This window comes from Corvus cornix, chromosome 6 (assembly GCF_000738735.6).
Source record: "Corvus cornix cornix isolate S_Up_H32 chromosome 6, ASM73873v5, whole genome shotgun sequence".
Lineage (NCBI taxonomy): Eukaryota > Metazoa > Chordata > Aves > Passeriformes > Corvidae > Corvus > Corvus cornix.
In genome coordinates, this window is record NC_046336.1 from 4981320 (window position 1) to 5000479 (window position 19160).

Consider the following 19160-nt stretch of genomic DNA (forward strand, 5'->3'; position numbering starts at 1 on the left):
AACTCCTTTAAACGTTCAGTGAATTGGTGTCAGGAGCAAATAAAACCCAATTTATAATGCAAGAACAAAGTAAAAAAGCTTACAAAAGGAAGTGTGGCCAATAAAGAAATTTTCAGTGGCCAGTATCAGACTTAAAATATTGCATTTTCTTTCACAGGATTTATAAAACAGAAAAATAACAAAAAAACCCACCCTAATTTCATAAGAGGACTTTCATATAATAGGTTAAAAAACCCACCAGGTATGACATAAGCATTATCACAAATTTTTAAAATAGCTGAAATGCTCAAAAAACCCCAACCCCAACTGAAAGGCACGAAGATGTATTTGACATAATAAATGTTATTATTTCAGTCAATAACATTCATAAAAATAGATTCTACCTTTTTGCACAAGATCTTGGAAAACATCACCATAATGAATTAAATCTCACAGCATTCCTCTGGGGGACAGTAAATCTTACATTTACTGATAAAACAAACAAGCAAACATACAGAAGGCTGGTAATCCCAACAGGAAAACTCCCTGTCAGAACTGAGCACAGTTTATAAAAGGCAGGTGATGGATTTGTACACAATGCTCCATAAAATAAGTCCTATATAAACATCAGGCACTACCATTACCTTGAATGGGCTTTGAATGTTCCTGTATTTCACAGCGAGCAGTTCCTGTTGCCACATCCCATACAATTATTTTTCCTGTGGCATCAGCAGAAGCCAAACGTAAGGAATATGGAGAGCCAATATTGTGGTGGTAATTTTCCTTAGCCCATTTAACCTGAAAATACAGATGGGAATTGGTTAAAGGAGACAAATCTATAACACAGATACCACACTTCATGTTCTTCAGATAGATAAATAATGAACTCAATAAAAAAGCATGGTAATAGTTAAAGCCAACAGCACCTGTAACATACCTTTAAGCTACCATCACTTGTGTAAATTTAAGGTAGGTCACCACTGTGCTGCATGACTGCATGGCTGATATTCTCAAATTACATAAATCAACAGTTCTCGTTCCTGAAGGTAACTACAACAATCCAAACATACACACCATGTATGTAAAGAATTTACTCAAATATTTAGAGGAAATTAAATGGCAGTGTTTAAGGTTCTGTGGGCCCCCACAAACCTAAACCCACTGACTTCCAAACAGATGAAAGCTGAAAAATTATCATTCCATTTTTATACACATCCTAAAACGTGTAATTTTCTGAATCTAGCAAATATATTGTGGTACTGGTGAGGAAGGAAGGTTAGTCTTTCATCTACGTGTTGGCTCATAACTAAATAACAAAATAAGGTATTGCTGACATTTGATAACTTTTTGGTTATTTTCAGCACGTTGCCACCACTGATTTCCAGGTACCACTTTCCACTTTGGGATTTCAAACTGCACAGGCTTGTAAATTGGCAATACTTATGAGAAATCTGTGTCTTGAAATCTGAAACACTCAGTCTACAACTCCCCCCGGATTACAAGGGGATGGATAACATTGACTTCTACCTTACCAGTCCCACATGGAGCTGTTTTGCTATCTGCTTTTAAGGTGAACTTCTGCCCCAGAAGAGACTGCAGACACTGACAGAATAAAGAAACATTATTGCTAAGCTAATGGCAATTCACCGGCTACAAAAATTCCACCCTAGCCAGCTACCCATGTGCTGTCACTGCCTGACACAGAAAGGGTGATGCAAACACAAGACTTTCTGTAGATCCTGAAAACATGACATTTAAAAACTGAGATAGGATTATTATTAGGCACCACTAACTTTGCTCCATGAAACAGATTTACAGCAGCATTCACAGCCCTGCAGGCACCTTTGTGCTGCCCCTCTCAGAGGTGCTCACAGGATGTATCTCACAAACCAGCTGAATCAATTACACAAATGTGACACGTGCACAGCACACAATCTCTAGCTCTAGCTATAAACTCAAAGTATGTTTCTACCAGAATCACAAAGAATTCTTGAGAGACTCTCCTCTACCTATAAATTTCATTTTTGCAATTCCTGCTTCCCTGCTGTTCAAGAAAGAACTACCCCTGAGGATATCTGCATGTATAACTGTAATTGTAAAAACCTACAAAGCTACTTATTTCTCAGTTAAATATATATTACTTCAAAGCAAATTCCAAGTCTGGAAAACATCCTTTCTCAAAGGAGGAGCTGTCACCAAGTTCAGAACAAAAAGGAGACCTTTACATGACCAGCCCTGACCAGAAGTGCCCAAGTGATGCTTCCACACCATGAACCTCTTTCCTCTCTGCAGTCACACTGCTCCAACAAGGTCCCCACACAGGACTTGACCTTCTGATAAAAGAAATTATTTTCTAACAGTATTAGTCACTGTCTACCCTGACTTCAAAATACAGCAGCATCAGAAACAGGAACCAGTGGTGGCTTTCTTTAATTTCCACAATCCATACCACCTCATTTATAAGGCCTTATTATCACTGTTTACTAATGCATCAAAAAGGACACAAACATAACTTCAATCCTCTCATTCCTGTGATAGATGAAAAAACTTCTCTCATAATTAGATTTTCTTCTGTAAAAGCATGCTTTCAATACTCTTTGTATAGGTAAAATCGGATACAATCCATGTCATACAAAGTAATCATCCTCCCACAAACGCCTTTTGGACAGATGGACAACTAACATGGATCCATTTCCAGTTAAGCTATTATCTATCCCAAACACAGTTATCACAGCCAAAAGACACGATGTATTTAAAGGAAAATAGCAAAATGGACTGCAAAAGAATCATGAAACAATTGCTTTTTTCTTTGTTTTCTTCATAACAGATGTAGAGTACTTTGGAATTTTTCAGAACTGAAGCACAGGGTTTTTGGGAGAAGATCTCCATGGACTGAGCTTGCTGGGGTGAGCCTCTACTACAAGGAGTTTAAGTCAGACTTACACAGCCACTCCAGCTTATTTATGCTCTTAGCTTTTATAAACTCATAAAAAAAACCAATTTAGGAATTGAAGAAAATTTCTTAGAGATGTAAAGGTATCTGCAATCATCATGGACTCATAATCATTTCTTATATAACGCCTATTTCTTAAAGTAGAAGGGAATTTCTTTACATTCTTTCACCTCATAAATTAGCCATTGTCTTACAGTCTACTTCTGTTCATAAAGCTTCAGGTAGTGGCTTTGAAAAATTGTATTATAAATTATTGGACTTCAGCACTTCTTTTCCTATTGAAATAATGTAACTTCTCAAAGCTAGCAAATGTAACCAAAACTCATTAAAATGCTATCACTGCATGGAATAGTATCAAATTTTGCTACAATTTGTTATCTAAGCTAAGTGAAAATGTTAAAGCAGAATGCACAATGAACCTTTTTCTTCTGCTATAAAAAAATCCCACCAAAATCCCCCTATGACCCTATTATTCTTCATAAATTATTGACTGCCTTCTAATAAATACAGCACTTGTGCCAAGGACCATCAAACACATCTGCCAGGCAAACAATCCTCTAAACCTTAAGTGAATCTGTCATTGTCCACAATCAAAGAAATGATGAATCAAAGAAATACATCCTGTTCCACACTCCACCCAAAGTCAAACTCTGCAATTTCAAGTCAAGGACCTTCAAAGGAAAGCAAAGGCAGCCTAAGCTTAAACTAAAATTTTAACCATTTTATATCACTAAAATAAATGTTCAGCTTTGTCTGCTATTGTTCCTTTTCCATAGGTAAAAAAATTTTAAAAAGCTTAAAAGTAGCTTTCTAGACAAATGGTGCACTTCCCACAACAGGAAGGATCAGAAAGGGCAGCAGCGAAGAGCTCCATTTGGTATTTTGTAATGTTCATTTGAAATCCTCTCATGTTATCAGCTCTCCTAGAAATGTATCTATGTTCTGTAACACTAACAAATGTTTCTAGATAGTCTATATTTTATATTCTATATCTACATTTTCTAGAAAGACATATCATCAACCTCAGCTCAAATTTCAGCACATATGGTTTGACTTAGCTGCAAAAGAGATCACCTAAAATATGGGTATTTTACATCACATTTCATGTGAAAATCACATGGAACATTATGTCAAGTATTTACAGTGATTTAGAACGATAACATCTGCACCAGAACCAATATACCTTAAACCAGACACATCTCACCTTGACAACACTGGCTTTGTGTCTTTCCAAAACCTGCAAAGTCTGAGCAGAATTGGCATCCACTACCAGCACAAGGGAATGGCATCCATATGCAATCAAACCTTGCCAGCCCCTGGAAGAGCACAGAGCATCATCAACAAGTAAAATGGAACAAAAGCTCTTCACATCAGGAATGAGGAGTTTTTTTGGTAAGTTGAATGCATGCTACTAGAAACCATAACTGATGTTTATCAGATGATAAATACTATTTAGTAACATAAAAGCATTATAAAATAATATTGCACTGTCTGCTGAAACCCTAAGCCACCACAAAGCACCTCTTTGTGTCCATCTCTAAAAGTCTTCCTCTCTAAGTTTAAAACATCACATAGGAATTCATGAAGAGCATTCCCAAATTTTACATGTACGAACACAGGTAAGAAATATATTTGCAATTATATAATTAATTTCGTATTTTTAAACTATTTATTTACTTATTTACAGACAAAAAAGGAGCATGTTAACAATCATTACAGTAACAGGGAAAATCTGCTGAGGCCTGTCTGACTTCAGGATAATATGACAACAGTATCACAGAATGGTTTGGGATGGAAGGGACCTTAAAGCTCATCCAGTGCCACCCCCTCCCATGGGCAGGGACACCTTCCACTATCCCAGGTTGCTCCAAGCCCTGTCCAGCCTGGCCTTGGACACTTCCAGGGATGGGGCAGCCACAGCTTCTCTGGGCACCCTGTGCCAGGGCCTCAGCACCCTCCCAGGGAAGAATTTCTTCCTGATACCTAATCTCGACCTATTCTGCTTCAATGGGAACCCACGTGTCACTGCCGGGAGGGACTGGGCCACGCTTATCCCTGGGCACGGCTTTGCCCCTGCCCAGAGCTGGACAGCAGCAGCTCCACGGGCTCCGTGCCTGCGCTGCGCCGGCCGCTCCAGGGGATGGATCCATCACTACCCCAGCCCCCGCTTCCCGACGCTGCACGGGGGCTCCCTGGACGCCCCGGCACCAGCGTGGCGTCGCAGGCGGAGGCAACGCCGGGGCAGAGCCAAGCCCGACCCGCGGCTGCGGCCAAGGAGCCGCGGGGGGACCCGGGACCCCACGCCCGCCCGCGGCCCGGCCCTCACCAATCCGCCGCGCCCCGGTTGGGCGCGCTGAGGGCGCCCGTCAGGGTCCGCGCCGGCAGCTTGATGTTGACGGTGAAACGCTGCATAGCGAGGCCGGCAGGCAAAGGAGCCCAGAGCGCAGCCCGGCGGGGCGGCCCCAGCCCCGGCAGCCGCTGCCGAGCGCCGCGGCCCTGCCGGCACCGCCCCGCAGGAAGCGCCGCCTCAGCGCCGCCGCCGCTCGCAGCTCGGCCGGGGCCCCGCGGCCCGGGAACGGCAGTTCCGCCGCCCTGCCCTGCCCTGCCCTGCCCCGGCCCGCCCCGGCCGGGCCGTGCGGGTGTCTGGGGCCGGACGTGGCCCTTCCGGATGTCGGAATCGTTCGAGTTGGAAGGGACCTCTGGAGATCATCCAAGGCAGGGTCACCCGGCGCAGGTGGCGCAGGAACGCGTCCAGGTGGGTTTGGAATGTCTCCAGACAGGGAGACTCCACACCCTCCCCGGGCACCTGTTCCAGAGCTCTGCCGCCCTCCGTGTGAGGAAGTTCCTCCTCATGTTGAGGTGGAACTTGTGTTTTAGTTTGTGGCCGTTGCTGTTCGTCTTGTCGCTGGGCACCACTGAAGAGTCTGGCACCATGCTCTGACACACCTTAGACATAATTTGTGTGCATCGATGAGATCCACTCTCAGTCTTCTCTAGCTCAAACACTCCCCCAGTCTCTCCTCATCAGAGAGATGCTCCGGACCCCTCATCATCTTTGTGGCCCTGCTGGACCGTCTCAGCAGCTCCGTGGCTTGCACTGAGAGGCCCAGGACTGGACACAGAAGGGACACAGAAGGGACCCCCCAGAGCTGCCACCCATGGCCAGGGAGACGGTGCTGCCCTGTTGGTTGTACATCCATGGCTGGAAGGGGAAAGGACCCGTGGGATGTGAGAGTCCAGCTCCAGGGATGCTTATGTTTCTTGTCAGGCTGCAACCTGGGACACCTCGCTGTCCCGTTTCCGGGTGCTTGGATTCTGCAGGACCTGCTGCTATAGCCAGAGCATTTTTTTCACCGCAGTAATTTCTCCTCCAAAATGCGTCTTCAACAGTGAAACACGGCAGTGACAGACCTCTTTGGTACCCTCAATAGCAGGGATGCAGCAGCACACCTCACACCACAACGCACCTACCCATCCTCCATCTGTCCCCAAGCTGTCACTCGCACCAGGCAAAGCCACCTGGGATGACACATCCCTGTGAAGGAGCACTGGACATTTGCACTGGAGCACACCAGGCTGCCAAGCATTGAGGTTGGACTCGATAATCTCAAAGGTCTTTTCCAACCTGATTGTGTGATTCTGTGAAGTTTCTAAAACAGTTTTCTATGCCACAGCTTTAATAAGATAACAAGAATTCCATACTTCCAGACTCGTTATTTAACATACATGGGCTGTTGGGGTGTTTGTTTCTCTTTGAAATAATAGTAATAATTGTTTATTTGTTATATTTTGTGGAGAAAAAGATGCCACTAGATGGCCAGAGATGGCAAGAATGTAATGCCAGCCACACTCTCTTACACTGCCGCAGTGTCACTTTGTCACAGAAAATGCAATAGTGCTAATCCTCTTTTTCCCTCTTTTCATTCTAATCACAATTGAATTTGTCCAAGTGGGAGCTCAAGAAACAACCTGCAGCTGTGCCTTTTCCAACTCTCTTCTGAAGAAATCTGCTCTTCAAGCACAGTACATCACTCACTGCCACTTTCAGGTCACCATAACATTGGAACTTATTTCTTGAAACTGTCTTGTCCCAAGAGATCTCTCCTACTCCTAAAACTGAAAAATAACAGTTTGGAGAAGAGCTTTTTTATTCCCTTTTCTTTGTCATTATTTGAGGACTACGTGATCTGCACCTCTGGAGATCAATTTTGTAAGACCCTGAGCAGCCACTAGCTTCATTAATTTTAGTTATTTTTTGCTAATGGTGTGTTTTCACTCTGTGTCCTTGGACAATGTGCTGCTGCTCAGGTTTTTGGAGGATTTGGCTTATTTTCTTGCTTTGTTGGATTGGGGCTTTGTGAGAAGGGTCCTTTGGAACTTTTATTGCACAATAGAAGCAAAAATTCTTCTCGACAGTTTTCCATCTATTTTCCTGGCATCAGAAAACCAAGCTATAAATGAAGTGCTGAAAGGAAATAGATGCTTTAAGGTAGTTGAAGATAAGGATAGATACCAGAAAAAGGGAAGCAAAAGAGGAAATGAGGGCTGTATCACCAAATTGGTTGAAAAAAATTAAGAATCTGAGTGATTTTCAGGGTCAGATAAGGTGAAAATCATGGTGCATGAGCCAGGTGAATTCTGAAGATTCATCAGAGGGACAGGGAGAAGATGAGGAAAAGGTTTGTGAGCAATGATAAGGATCATTGGAAGAGCTGAAAGGAATAGAAGTGTGAGATGTCAGAGGGAAAGCAGAGTGTGCACTGGATGAACTGATTCCACTTCTGACCCACAGCTGCTCACCAACACAGAGACTGATGCACAGCAAAGGGACGTGAACTAAAGATGTTCAGAGATGTAAACTTCTTTTTTTGGGGTGGTTAACTGTATGTCCTCTTTCACATCTTATTGTTAAATTAAACCATTGCCAAGCAAGGATGCAAAATACATCAAGGCACTTTGTTCTCTCACTCTTCTGTAAATACAATAATACACTTTTGGCTGCTATAGCAAAAGGAAATACCAAGCTTACAGGTGTTTAACTGCAGAGTCAGTAAAGCCATTAAACCCACCAAAACCTCTGGGACTATCAAATGTCCAAGATGTGATACCCAGTGGGAGAGACTTCATTCCAGATAGCTTCAATAGTCCTCACTAAGACATATAGAGAATAAATTTCTGGGTGATCGTAAAAACACATTTTAATAAATTACTGATTAAATAAATAATGAGAACTATGATTTTACATGGCTTCTGGCTCATGACTGCAAATGATTTTTCTGTGAGTTTGAACAAGAGAAAGTGGGACCAAAGTAGAGACGTGTACAGCCTCCCTTTTAGTTTTCTCCTTTACATAGCAATTATTGCAAGGATATTCTTGTGAAAGCTTCTGGGACCTCTTTGATTTCCATGGCCTTAAGTTAGAGCTGCAGGAGCTCCTGGGATCCAGTGGTGAACCACCACGTTCTGTGTGCTGTGCATTCCATTATACAAACCCCAGGTTGAGATTGGGGTGTGTAACCAATCCACACATGCTATGGGGCAGGGTTCTATTTACATTACAAATTGTGCTGCTCTTGCCTTGGTGGTGTCATTTCTACTCCCTGCATTTAAAGCTCCTTGAGTTTTCTGCTGGTTAAGAGTCCCTGGTTGAAAGGGGGCTGACTAAAAACTGATGCCATTCTCTCTTTTTAGGGGTTTTGCACAGAGCAAGAGACTTGCACAGTTGAGTTTTGCCTCACACTTTGTTTTTTTTTTTATTTTTTCTTTGCAAAGGGGATGTATCTAAAGTCAAGATTCGTTTAATCATAGTCTAACTTAATAATCCCAGTAGGGATCTTTTTATTTCATGTTGTATTTTCAGAAAAAGATTAAATAAAAAGTATTGATGAAGGAGATTCTATTTCTGGGACATCTGAGTTCCGCTAAATTTAACACAAAAATAAAACCAATATGTGAATTTCAGAGTATGGAATATTTAGCTTCTAGAACTCTATCAGCTGTCTGCAAAACCAGATGGCTTTAATCAAAGACTCAAACGCTTGTCTCCCTTTCCAAATGCTTTCAACTGAAAAGTTTAAAATTATCCAGAAACTTCCCTCCAAGTGAGCATGGTCTAATCCAGTTCCACTGAACCTGCTGAACATGTAAATGTAAATTCCCAAAGGTTGTGGGGTGAACTATGAAGAGACTCAAATGACTGCCTGCAGCCTTATTTCGTTTTGACCAAGTTTCATCAAAGGAGAAATTTCTCAAGTGGTCTGTTGTGATTTTTTTTTGGAAAATATTTTCCTTCCCCTTACATATTTCTCTAAGGGTCCAAAAAGATGATGAATTGTAGAAATATTTAATTCACATATTAAACTTCATTTCTATGGTGCCAGTTTGTGCCATTTCTTTCTAATTTGATCCTTGCCACAGCTGTCCATGATTGCTGTAGCACAATCACTGAGGAGCCCTGGCCCTCACATTTCCTTATGGTCCTTTCTTTGAGTATTCCTGCAGATGAACATTTACCCACCTCCCTGAAATAGATTACTGTAACTGAGGGCAAAATCCCTGCAGAAATACTGCAGAAAAAAAAGACAGAGATCCGAAAGATGTGTGAACTCTCACAAACACAAAGAGGGAACGAGAATGCCAATCCCAGACATCAGCATCCAGGGGCAATTTGATTGATTTGGACTTCAAAATGTGGGGGTTTTACTAAGAAGAGAAATCAGAATGTCCACTAGCAGAACCCTGAGGTTTTTTAGTGGTGAGTAATTCTAGAGCTCAGACACTGGTTCATGCTTTAGGTAAGCATGGAGGGGTGTCAGGCACTGTGATCCAACAAATGGGTTAAAGGGGAGAAGATTTAAATATTTCAGAGCTTTGGAAACACCGTAGCAACCTGAGAGAGCATTTGTTTGTTATTTTATTAGGTATGCAATAAAGGATTTCTTTTTTTTTTGTAGCTAATAAGTAATTTATCAGCATCAGTACATTGTGCTCTAAGATACAGGAAGAGAGCAACAGTGGTGTGAAGCTGGGATTTGAAATCTGTGTGAAACAATGCAGGATACTCAACACTGATGAATCAATCAGTGTTCCTGACAACCTGAGGTCCCATGACATAAATGTTTAAAGAGGAAGAAGTCTCTAAGAAGACAGGCTTCCTGAAAAAATAATGGAAAATGAAGCAAAAACTGATTTTAAGAGTCATGCAACTCCATGACTACAGCTAATGAAAATGTGAACACAGTAATTTACTGAGTTTGATAAAGTGCATATTGGGAAATAGAAGTGTCCTCATGTATAATGTATATTAAATGGATGGAAAAGTTTTAATCCCTGTTATTAATGTTTTGGGTTGTGCAGGGTTTTTTAAACTAAATTTAAAAATTGAAATGTCCAGAAACCATGGTAACAATGTATATCCAGTAAAGTGTTATTAATTTCTGCACGTTATATAACCTACACATTAATATTTAAGGTTGGATGCAGCCCAAAAATAATTCTTATGAGAGCATAAACCTTAATTATTTCATGATGTATAATATTTTCATTAAATGGTTTTCACATTCTTTGGCAAAATCTACATTAGGACTTGTTTGTATCCAATGTCCAATGAAGTTTGTGTGTTAAAGTGTGACCCTGTTTCAAGGCTCTGGATGGAAGAAAATAAATGTGTATAATTCAGTGTGTAGCAGTACAATCTGCATGTGGGAAGTAAAAAAAACCAGCCTGGCACATCATCCACTCGAACCACAAAAATTCCTGCACCAGTGCCTCTCCTCCACAAACCGGGGTGGGAATTCTCTGCTCTCATGGTTTATGATGCAGTGAAACTTTGAGTCTCTTATAAGCTCAAAGGACACTGAAAGTACTTAAATCCTGCTCTGATAATACAATATAAAGTATCAAATAAAATGTTAGGATGACCTGTGAAAGATAAAATCCCTCTGTAAATACAAGGAGCATTAGCAAGCTGACAGTGACATTAAAGCCAGGTTTTGTTCACCACATTTGCTGTTCCTCCAGTGCTCCTTGGCTGTCAGGTGTTCCTGTGGCTGCCCACTGTTGTTACAGGTGATGGATGTATTCCCACAGTCCCTCTGAGAGGCAGCAACTGAGAAGGCATCACATATTCAGTGTTTAAAGCAGCTTTATAATCACTCTTTTTCCCTCATAAAATATATTTTAAGTGTTACGCAATGGTTTTGCTGTGGGATTTGAATTCTTTGGTGGATTTTACTGCTCTTTTTTGTAAGGCATCCTGAAAAATGCTCTGATCTCTTTGATATGCTTACATATATTAGGTGGAGGGCCTGAGCCTGACAGGTAAACAGGGGCAAAAAATAGAAAATTCCATAAATATGATGCACAAAGCTTGCTTTCCATCTCAGCACGGTGATGACCTGTGACTTCCCTCTAGCTGTGCATGATTTCTTTTTCCTCTGGAGTAATTATAAATTGATCACAGGCAGGAAGAAAAGTTGCAGTTTTTGGAACACAAGGTTCAAGTGAACCACAGTTCCCAGACAAGTTGGTTTGGGATTTTCCACTTTTCCAGTTTAAATAAAAGAAAAATGATCACTGAGGAACCAGTCTTTAAGAAAGAGAATATCATGCAGCAGTCTGGAAGAAAAAATTATCATCTAGTGCAATCTGTATGTTGGCAGCAGAAAAAAATACACAGATTTGTGTCAGAGAGTAATTCCACACAGCTGCTGGGATCAAAATATCAAATAAAAATATTTTTCAAATCAGCTTCTGGAGCTGGTTCAGTGATGATGCTTTACAGGTTGTGGCTCTTGTTGACAGCAATTAAAGTCTGGGAACCACAGGAAAGAGAAAAATCTGTGGTCGGTGCACTGAAGGTAGGACACAGGAGCTTCTTCTTCAAGGCTACTTCCTGCCAGTGCTGCATTTCACACTTTAAACTGCTTTCTCAGGGGCCATTGAGTTACAGAAAGAAATCAAATGAGTCTTAATGCTTTTTAAGATTTCAGGTTTTAAAGAGCTTATGTAAATATTTCCCATAAGTACCATAAATATTTGATCTGACTTTGAAGTAGTGCTGAAAAGGCAAATTTTATGATCAGTGATAAAGGCAATGTGGAGGCAAAAATCCTCATAAGGCCCATCACTTTTGACATATTAAGTGTCCTGTCCATATAAGTGTCTGCAGGGTAGGAAATGACTTGGCTGAAATACTGAATCTATTAGCAGGCAAATACCATGTATCCATATATATGAAAATCATCCTGTGAAAAGTCCATTAAAAAAAAATAGATCTTCTAGTAGAGATCAGAACCCTGCCTCACCAACCATGAATAAAATATATTTCTTTGCAGCCCTGTTTGAGCTGTAAATGTTGGTTTATGTTCTGTGGCATTAGCAGTATCCATCTGTTTTTTCCCCTTTAGTGAAAGTAGTGGAGAGACTCTATGGCTTTGCTTTACTGGTGATTATCTGCAAAGTTCACATCCTCCTCTTTGAAGAGGATTCCTTAAAATGTGAAATTGCTCTTCCAACATGCACTGGATGTCATAAAAATCATAATATTTACTGTTTTAGTTCATTCTCATATATACAAGAGAAACTTTGGCTTCAGTCGTGATAAATTGACTCTAAGGCCCTCCACACTGGGGCAATGTTCCCATACTCGATTTTATATACTTTTATTTACCTTTCCAGTTCTGACTTTTTTCAGTTCAGCACAAGAAAAGCAAAGGTAATTAAAACCAAAAAATCACCAAAACCCACACACAGACACTCATACAAACCCTACCAAAACCCAAACAGGCCTTCAGGAGTTGGCATGAAAATCTTTTTAGGAATTTGATCAGTGAAAGACATCTCGTGCGTGAGAAGTGTGAGTTCAAGTGGGAATTATGATGAAATGCAGGACTAAGACATCCCTGAAATCTGAGACTTCTACAGTGTCCTTCCAGGCCTCATTAAGCTTGCCTGAAATGAGCCAATCAGTGTTAAAAAAATTCAGAAACAATAAAGAATTTATATATTTTTTAAACTTTACTCATTGTGGGATCATAAAGCAGAGCTATAAGAAATGCATTTGTGAACTTAAACTTACAACAGAGCAATTTATACAGGAATGCACAAATGGGTGGTGATTTTTTCATGCAAATAATATTTGGAGGAATCTGACAACAGCTTTGTCATGACAAACTTACATGGAAATAACCTTTTAACTGTAGGAGGTAATTTAAGAAATCAGATTTTTTCCAGAGTGCAGTTTGGCCGGGGAATTTAAAATCTCTGCTATGATTTTCTCACTCAGGGAAATGTACCTCTATCTCTTTCTTTCAAAACATTTTCAGATTGTTGTCTTGAAGCTCAGCCCTAAAGGAATGGCTGTATTCCTGTGCTGCAAATACTGGGGATGGTTTCTGTATTTCATTTTTTCTGCTCCCCAGAGTAGGACTCCTGGGAGAGCAGGAAGGGTGGAAATAAATTCAGCTGGAAGCCAGTTCACTGAGGATGTGTTTACAATAATATACTCCATGACTGGCATTCTTAATGGGACAGATTGTGAGAATACTTCCAAATATTGTCATGAGTAACCATGTCCCTTTTCTTTTCCTATAAAACAATAAAAGAAATTTCACTCTAAGCCAGATCTTCAATTCTGACAAAAGTGCTTCTTTCCATTAAACTACAGCTCAACTTTTGCCTCTGTGTTGATGGTTTCTGTACCTCCATCCCAGAGGAAGTGCTCTTTGTGCTGCTCACTTGGTTTGAGCTCCCTACCTCTGAATCCTGCCCATCCAAGCTTCCAGTTTGTTTTCCCAAATTATCACTGTGCTAACAGTAAGCTGAATAAAAACCAGACCTGTTTTTCATCCTCTGTGGAGCAAGGGGAACATTTTGTCTGCTTCAACAAATGCAAAGTTCCCTTTGTGATGCATTTGACTGTAAACTTTACCACACCTGGCAAGTTTAGATATGACATTTCTATTCTTCATTAGGCTAAAAGCCCCCAGATCCCTGATAATAGGATTTTCACAATAGCTCTCACAATGGGGAGCAAGATTATTCTTTTACTGGGGACATGACATGAATTCATCTTCCCTTGGGAATGAATTCTACTCCAAAATTTGCATGATTTAAGGCCTATTTATTCCTTAATTCTTAATGGATATAATTCAATAAGTATCTATATTGATGACCATGTGGTTTCAGTATACTTGAGGCTTTCAGTGCAGGAGAAATTACTTTTCTAAGACTGTCAGTGTTTTTGAAGGATGTTGGGAGAAGAATATTTCTTGAATTCTCTTTGGGAAAAAAACAGTGGTTTTCAAGGTTTATATATCAGTATTAAAAGCACAGGATCTGCTGTCACCAAAGTTCCTATCCTCAAAACTTCAGCAGGTGAAAGAAGGTGGCTGCTTGTGGTAGCAATGGAGAGAAATTGGAGAGATGAAGGAGCACAAGACAACAATGCAGATCCCCATGAAGCTGATCAACACGACCCAGAGCTCAGCTGCTGCCAGCCAGGGCAAAGAGTCTGTGGTAAACACGATTTTCACAGGCTAAGTGTTCAGCTATTCTTTAAAGATTTCCTTCCTTTTACTTCCCATTCCACTACAAACTGCTTCTTCCAGAAATTCTGGAAGTTTTGCTATGAGAAAGACCTAGTATTCAGTTTTAACACAAATTAAACAGCCAATTTTTGACTGACAAGGGCAACAGATCTGAAATGGTGAGCCCAAAGCACTTTTCCCCTGCTTATCAGTTTTTCATCCTTATATTTTCATCTTCCTTCTCTTTGCCTCTCTTTGCTGCATTTTGCACATAGTGGGGAATAAAGATGTTTTTCATATAATGGATTATTGTAGATGAGTTTTCCATAACAAAACAGTACTCAAGCTCCCTATTCTCCACAGAATTTTTAATAAAATATCCCTGATTTGAAGACAGAATGATCAATCTGAATCAGATCCCAGACATGCAAGCTTCAGAGCAGAAAACATGAAAAGTAATTAAATATTTAGCATGAGTTATACAATATTAAAACCAAAGGAGACTTAGAGTCAGAGGAATGCTATTAACAAAGCATTCTTGATTTTGACACCAAAAAAAATGTTTAACCTGTTAACAAAAGTAGTCCTCAAATAAAAACACAAGTTCTTAGACCTAACTCCCTAACTTTTTGTAGATGTAGCTTTAAATTATTAATACATACTACTTGAAACTTCTGACTTGCATTTTTAATAATAAAACTTTTTTTGTACCAAGTAAAAAATGTGACAGCCCTTGCAGGGCTGTTTTCAGCCTAGTGTGAGCCTGCCAGTCCTCCTGTCCCCAGCAATTTCCTTCCATCTGCAGGAAAGGAGGAGAAACCTTCCAGAAACAGAGAATATGGGACCTCAGTCAATCCTCCTCTTACTTGGCCTGAATATAAGAACCTTTTGCACACCTCATAAATGCAAATTGTTGAGCATACAAAGTGATCTGTAGAAATTAGGCATAAATCCATAAGGTTTTGTATTTGGCAAAACTGTTTTCCAGAAGATTTTAAGTCCCCTATCTTTCCAGGGATTAGAAATGCTGATTGGCCTGTAAAAGTCAACAAATTGGATAGATGCAGATGATTTACCTGACCAACAGTCATTATTTCTTGCATATTTTTAAGAAAAAAGACAGTTATCAAATGTAATTTTGTCATTCTCAATATGTTGTGGTCCTTTGTAAGGTAATTTAAACACAAGTAATCTCAAGGGCTTGTTTTTCTTCATGATATTGACAAACATGACTAATCCATGTGCCACGATTTACTGAGGGATAAGTGCCCATTTACAGAGATTAAAAAAACCAAATCCCAAACAACACCACTAAAGCACAAAAAATATTTAGTAATTTTTCCCCTTTAAAAGACATCACCTTTCTTCAGTTTTTGTTTTATTTTCCATGTTTTAAAACTTTCAGAGGACTAGTTATGTGACTTCAGGAACGTATTTTTGCAACAGAAAAGACTGTGTTGGCACTGTGAGCATTTGCACTGTTCTACCCCTCTTTGTATTCTTATTTATGCATTAGAATTTGGGCAGTAATTTAAAAATTATTGTAGCAAGATTAGAAATTACACAAGGAAAGTGGCAGGGAGGAATAAGAAGAGAACCAAATAGAAACCTGATTACTTCAGGTATTACCATTGGGATCGTATAATTAAGTGCATTCCTCATTTCATTACAAAATTCAATAAAAAGTATAACTGCATTATTTTTGTCAGCAACCTTTTTTTTTTTTTTTTAATTCCAATTTCCATATTGATCTCCTCAGTCCTCAGAAGGGTTTTGGGGCAAAATGAGTTCTTGCATCTTTGATGAGGTTGAAAACAATCTGATTCGTGATTTTTCCATATCTCTTCAGTTCAGTGAGTCACTGTGTGAGACACCTTCGTGCACAGCAAGATTAAGCAATGGGCAGCACTGTCAGGTTGCAGACAGATCTGGTAAATTTGTGGGGGTGGGAAACGATGTGTTTGCTCATAAGTAGTTCTGAAGTAGGAATAGATAAACGGTGCTACCCAAATATTTTGCTTTTCAGTTGCATAAAGAAAGCCTTTTCTGGTCCAAACTCGGTGGTACTCTAAATACCAAGAAGTTTTTGCTGTGATTAATGGAGATTCCTCCCAAGATATGACGTGGTGGCTGGAGTGGTAATTTATCCTGCTAAGTGTTTGCTGCTGATACCCATCAGCGTTAATGGCCTGGCAAAGGCATTCACAGCAAGGGATCAACCACGGAGAGCTGCTTTAAAAAGGAAAAGTTTATATTGTTGTAACTGAAATAACAATGCTTACCTGTCGCAGGGCACTGAACATTCCTCACCGTACAACTTCTCAAGGAAAAAATTACCACGATGCTTATTTTGCTGTAGGAAAAACTGTGTCACAGGACGATGAAGAAGCTCGTCCAGGTTACCCAAGAAAGTGGTGGCTCAGCTAGGAAAACTGTGAGTTTGTTATGTCCTAGTCTGATGCCCTGTGATCCTCAACTAAAAGGATTCACAAACAGCAGGAGGCTTCATAGCAAAAGCTCTTTATTAGCATTGTGGATATCATGCTGAAACTAATTGATACATTGCGGATCTCACATCCACCCTCCTTTGAAAATCAGTGTTTAGCTGCGAGTAATCACGGTGTTTCCCATAAAAGTGCTTGTAACACTGAAACCACTTACAGCTACTGGAGTACACAGCACATCTGTCAAAAGAAAATCCTCATTAATAAAGTATGAGAATTCTGGCTCTTCTACAAAGTCGTAATGTGGCACCAAACCCTTCCCACTGCTTGTGATAATTTTGCCTTTGAGAAGAATGAAGTTTTCTAACGTGGGCTCACATCAGTGGAGTTACTGCAATGAGGAATTTGATCCCTCCTTTCCTCTCTTAAACAGCAATGAGGAAAACAGGTGCAGTGAGAAGAAATAGTTGCAAAAGGCCCGTGAAAGCAGACCGGCTGTTCCAGGTCTTCTGGTGTTTGCACATCTGCTGGAAGTGCCTCTGATACTCTGCACCGACTGGGATGAGGATGCTCTGGCCTATCCCTCTCTCAGTGAAAAGGATGGTTCCTGGAAGCAGCATTTGATTGATTTGCCCCTGGCTCACCAAACACAGCCTACACAGTTAATATTTATCATAATAATTAACATCAGATTGATACTGTGCTACAAAAGTAAAACAGCAGCAGATCAATTATTTCAGTGAAAAATTGCTGCCCTTTCAAACAAAGCTTCCAAATTTTCACAACAGCCGCTGGTGTGAAACTTGAGGCATTTACATTTTTAATTTCCCCTTGCCATGACTGGTTTTAATTAACAAAAATTACAGTGGCAATGATTGGCACGGATAGATGCTGAAACTAATTACTCAGATGGCATGAGTTAAGATTTAAAATGTAGATTTAATTTTGGAAAAGAACAATATAAATAAATATCAGCTCTAGAGCCCTTACAAATATTACAGATTGCACCAGTGAGCTGACCTGTCTCTTACAGGGGAGGCGATTTTGTCAGCATATTTGTAGGCAGTGCTCTGCCATATTTACTAAAGCCTTTCCCAGAGGCAGTTTCTCATACATTTGTTATTCCTCTCCATCTCTTTGATTAAACAATTTAGCCCCCTTGTAGCTTTTCTATTTTTACATATTTTGATCTATTTGGTCAATGTAAGGATGTGCTTTCAAAGCTGTCTTGAAACATGCAAAGACTTTTGATTGTACCTCCTGCAGTCCTCAAAGGCAATGACATCTCATAATTAACAAACAGCTCTGGGTATATTAAAAATGTATTCCCACAATTTCCTGGTTGAGGGAAAAAAGATTTAGAAATTAGCTTGAATTGGCTTTTGTTGTGTTTTATTGCTCTTGGGTTTTTATATGGTAGGTCTTCTAGAAGTCAAAGAATAATGAAAGAAATACCAGAAATTGGGAGCAAAGCAGAAATGGAAGGAAAAAGAAGAGAGAAAGGACTAGAAAATGAGATTTGAGTCCCATCTAGTAGTGATAAAGGTTTCTAAAAATATAGGGTGAATATGTCTGTTGTTTTCCCTGCTCTATTTTACACTGCAAGTCAGCAAGTGGTTGACCATTTTTCTGTGTAATCAGCGGAAATTATTTGGGTAAAAAGTCCTGTTTTGTGGACTACCCAAGTGTAACCATTTCATAATATCTTAGAGTTGAAATATTTGGTTATTAGAAGTCTCTTCCTTTTGCTGAGTTTCAGTTCATGTTCCGCTTCTATATTTCACAACACATGCTTAACACATTAATTTCATACTCATGAGTTTTAATGAGTTTTCTGTGTTCCATAAGTAGCATTTTTGCTAAAGTTCCTTTTAACTTAGGCTTTTAAATAGCTGCTTTTTTAAAAGGCAAACAGCAGTTTCACTGAATTGCTCCTGTTCTTCCCACAGGTTTGAAGTCCAAGAGGGATGATGGGATCTGCTCTGTCTCCTTCTCAAGTCACAGGGACTCAGTACCCTCAGGCTAGAGATCAAATAGACTCAAGTCAGAAAAATGGAGACTGCAGATTTCATTTTGAATGCAAACTAAACATCTCTCAGCAAATCAGAAGAGAGTTTTCATGGAAATGATGGAAACATAGCCAGCACAGGCTTCAGGGCAGGAATTATTTCAGGCAGTCTCATTCTAATATTGTCCAAAGCACCTACTTCTACAGACCCTAAATTGTGCAAGAAATAAAATTGTAGGAAGAAGGGC

At 40.1% G+C, this 19160-nt stretch overlaps 1 protein-coding gene across 4 annotated transcripts in view; it reads right to left on the reverse strand.

The window, feature by feature from the left end:
- Nucleotides 1-5439, reverse strand: part of WDR11 (WD repeat domain 11) — a 35070-nt gene extending 29631 nt beyond the window's left edge. For all 4 annotated transcript variants that reach the window (XM_039553982.1, XM_039553981.1, XM_039553980.1 and 1 more), the window contains exons 1-3: nucleotides 5259-5439; nucleotides 4137-4248; nucleotides 624-777 (exon numbers count right to left, since the gene is read on the reverse strand). In XM_039553982.1, coding sequence (XP_039409916.1) covers nucleotides 624-777; nucleotides 4137-4248; nucleotides 5259-5344 — 352 coding nt within the window. In that variant the 5' untranslated portion in view covers nucleotides 5345-5439. The remainder of the gene's footprint in view (nucleotides 1-623; nucleotides 778-4136; nucleotides 4249-5258) is intronic.
- Between the last annotated feature and the right edge of the window lie 13721 nt (nucleotides 5440-19160).